The 3,607-nt window shown below is 28.1% G+C and overlaps 1 protein-coding gene across 1 annotated transcript in view; it reads right to left on the minus strand.

Annotated features, from left to right (window-relative positions):
* Positions 1-1,236, minus strand: part of zgc:77784 (uncharacterized protein LOC402947 homolog) — an 82,801-nt gene extending 81,565 nt beyond the window's left edge. The window contains exon 1 of the mRNA XM_051129124.1: positions 758-1,236. Coding sequence (XP_050985081.1) covers positions 758-818 — 61 coding nt within the window. The 5' untranslated portion in view covers positions 819-1,236. The remainder of the gene's footprint in view (positions 1-757) is intronic.
* Positions 1,237-3,607: the final 2,371 nt, after the last annotated feature.

Below are 3,607 nucleotides of genomic sequence, written 5' to 3' on the forward strand. Positions count from 1 at the left end.
CTAATAAAAATAAATGACAATCTAATAGCTAGAAATGCTTTGTATTTGCACTGCTGTGCTTGTTTTGTATCATTAGCTACCGAATGAAGAAATCAAACACAATAGACTTTCTTGTAATACGCTTTGAGAAGTGCCTGAACATGAATATTTTATGACACAGCTGTCTTGTGTAATATCCAACGTGATTATCTTTTCATCTTTTAATGAAAACTTTTTTTATTAATCTCAGGCATTATGAAAATGATCGTGTTATGAAAACATTACTGTTTTCATTTATTTAACATGTCAGAAAAAGAAATTTCGAATTGATTTTGAGTTTTAACTCAGTTTCCTTTATCAGTAATTACATTTAAAGTAGTTGAAATTGTTTTTAATTCACTGTAAAATGATTTGTCAGTAAAACTCCTAAATAAAACGTGGAGTTATTTAAGTACATTTCATTAGAAAATACAATTTTAGTCTTCATACTGAAGACTTTTGTTCAGACCATTTCTATGTAATTATTTGTGAAATTTACTAGCACTTTCTAAGTGAAACAGTTTCTACGCCTAGAATTGTAGATGCGCCCTAATGTAACTCAAAACGTATAGCAGACGCAAGACTTTCAGGTACAAAATCTAAAATAATTGGTTGTATTTACAGCGAAACAAACATATATTAAGTCTGAGAGTCAAAGTTAAAGGTTAAACTTACTTTCAAATCCCTAAGTGTAGTATTGAACCACAAGGCTGATCAATAATCGAGTGTTTCAACTCACCTGAAGCGCTATAGATGTTCGGGAGCATCAGTAACAGGGCTCCTATCACAACAAAAGCCATTTGTCCGGCTTCCAACAAGACTTTTGTTTAGGGCATAAGTATACAGTTTCTAAACAAAAGACACTGTCATTGGAACATGGCAGTCTGAGCTCGTGAAATAGAAACGAGAGAGGAAAATGCACTTCAGCCGCTCTCTTGGAGAAATCCACAGCAGCGCATTACGATAAAGTCTCAGTGATGTCTGATCCGAAGCGCTCGGATCTTTGGATTAGGAACTGCATGACGACTCTGATGTTTAACTAGTTTGTTCACTCCCTCCGTCACTCATTTGGCGGTAGTGTCCGTCCGCTGATGCGCTGAATGCGGTACACAGAGTTCACCAGCTGTTCATCCATTCAGCTCACTGCGTGGCGTTTGAATAAGATGCTCGAGTGTGACAGCGCTCCGCAGAATGAAGCGCGTGGAGCTTCAGTCCGCAAGCGAAAGCAGAGCGCGCTTCCCAAACAAATCTTAAAGCGACAGCTTTGCAGCTCTGTCCCGGTCAAGGGTAGTTAACCTTTCTAATTAGTGTTTTGACTAATTTTACTAATACCACTTTACTTACTGAAAATAATCAATTTTTAAATTAAAATAGATTTTTATATATCTAAATTTTATATGTAAATGTATATAAATTAAAATTGTATTTTATTATATATAATATATATGTTTTTCTTTTCTTTCCACAGTCACATTTTCTTGGTTAAATAAACATTACTTGCACTATCAGAAAAAGAAAAAAGAAGAGGAAAAAACATTTTATTTAATATTTTACTAATATCAATTTGCTTTATAAAAAATAATCAAATTTTTAATTAAAACAGATTTTTATAAACATAAATTTGATATGTAAATGTATATCAATAAAAATTTTATTTTATTTATTATAGATATTATATTATATATGTTTTCTTTTTTTTTTTCCCCAGTCACATTATCTTGGTTAAATAAACATTACTTACACAATCAGAAAAAGAAAAAAGAAGGGGAAAAAACATTTTATTTAATATTTTACTAATATCAATTTGCTTTATAAAAATAATCAAATTTTTAATTAAAACAGATTTTTATATACATGCATTTTCTATGTACATTTATATAAATTATTATTTTTTATTTTAATATATATATATATATTATATGTTTTCTTTTTTTTTTTCCCCAGTCACATTATCTTGGTTAAATAAACATTACTTACATGATAAGAAAAAGAAAAAAGAAGGGGGAAAACGTTTTATTTAATATTTTACTAATATCAATTTGCTTTATAAAAATAATCACATTTTTAATTAAAACAGATTTTTATATACATAAATTTGATATGTAAATTTATATAATTTTATTTTATTTTATTATATATATATATATATATATATATATATATATATTATTATATTATATTATATTATATTATTTTATATATGTTTTCTTTTTTTCCCCAGTCACATTATCTTGGTTAAATAAACATTACTTACACAATCAGAAAAAGAAAAAAGAAGGGGAAAAATCAGAAAAAGAAAAGTAATAAGAAAAAAAATCTATTTAGTATTTTACTAAATTTAGTAATATCAATTAATTTTATAAAAATAATCAAATCAAATCAATGTAAATATATCAAAGTATATATTATATTATATATTTGTTCTTTCTTATATTTGTTTTTTCTTGGTTGAATAAACATTAATTACACTATCAAAAAAAGAAAAATTAAAAACATTAATATTTTACAAATTTTACATATAGTAATTTACTTTATAAAAATAATCTAACCTTTAATAAAAAAAATATATATATATATATATATATATATGTGTGTGTGTGTGTGTGTGTGTGTGTGTGTACATTTTATTTTAAATACATTTATGTTATATTATATATTTATATAATATATTTTATACATTCTATTTTATATTTTACATCAACAATGTAATTAATATTCTATTTATTAAAGCCATGTATGAATCTCGTCAAGTTAGTCATTTTAAACATTTTACATTTATTATCCTAACTCAAGGCAGTAACGATTTAAACAGTATATTTTATTTGTGAACTTATGTTTAGCTATTCTTTTTAATAGTTAACTTTTACCTATTTTTGAATTTTTCAGATCATCAGTAAATATGGTCACAGACACACAGATTTACTTTAAATTTCAAAAAAGTTTTATTTTGACGTAACAAAGTAGTAATATCTATATTGTGTGAGTTGTTTATTTACTTTTTTAAATTAGTCTTCCCATTAACGGCGTTATATTGTTCATTCAGACTGATTTGCAAACTTTGAGTGCGCACGAACACAAGAGGCAGGATTTATCACATGAGCCAATCACAGACGAACATAACCAGTCATATCCAATCATATTGTGATAAAGGTGCTGCCTCCCCCATTTATTCCCAGTTACCCCCCACTAAACTCACTGCACGCTTTGGGCATCAGTTAAAACTCAATGGGCTCAGAGGAGGCGAGAGAGACATAGACTCTTGCTGTAACTTTACCTGTTGGATAATGTTTCTTTCGAAAAAACAAGTGATTTATACACATTTTTATACTTTTTTTTTTAATCTTCTCTCAGTCAAGCCCACCTACAATGCGATCAAAAAGCAAGGCATTTATGTTCGAGCGTCATACACCTAAATTGTAGCCTGCACTTTTGTTTCACCTCACAACAGCAGGGACTCACTTTAACAAATGTCAATGTATTTTGAAGCAAAAATGATCTTTGTTTAAACTGTCTGGCTATCCTTTTCAGGGATGCATTTCTGATGAATAGACATGCGGCTATATTTTACAGCAAGCCATTAAGCGGACGT

This window comes from Labeo rohita, chromosome 15 (assembly GCF_022985175.1).
Source record: "Labeo rohita strain BAU-BD-2019 chromosome 15, IGBB_LRoh.1.0, whole genome shotgun sequence".
NCBI lineage: Eukaryota > Metazoa > Chordata > Actinopteri > Cypriniformes > Cyprinidae > Labeo > Labeo rohita.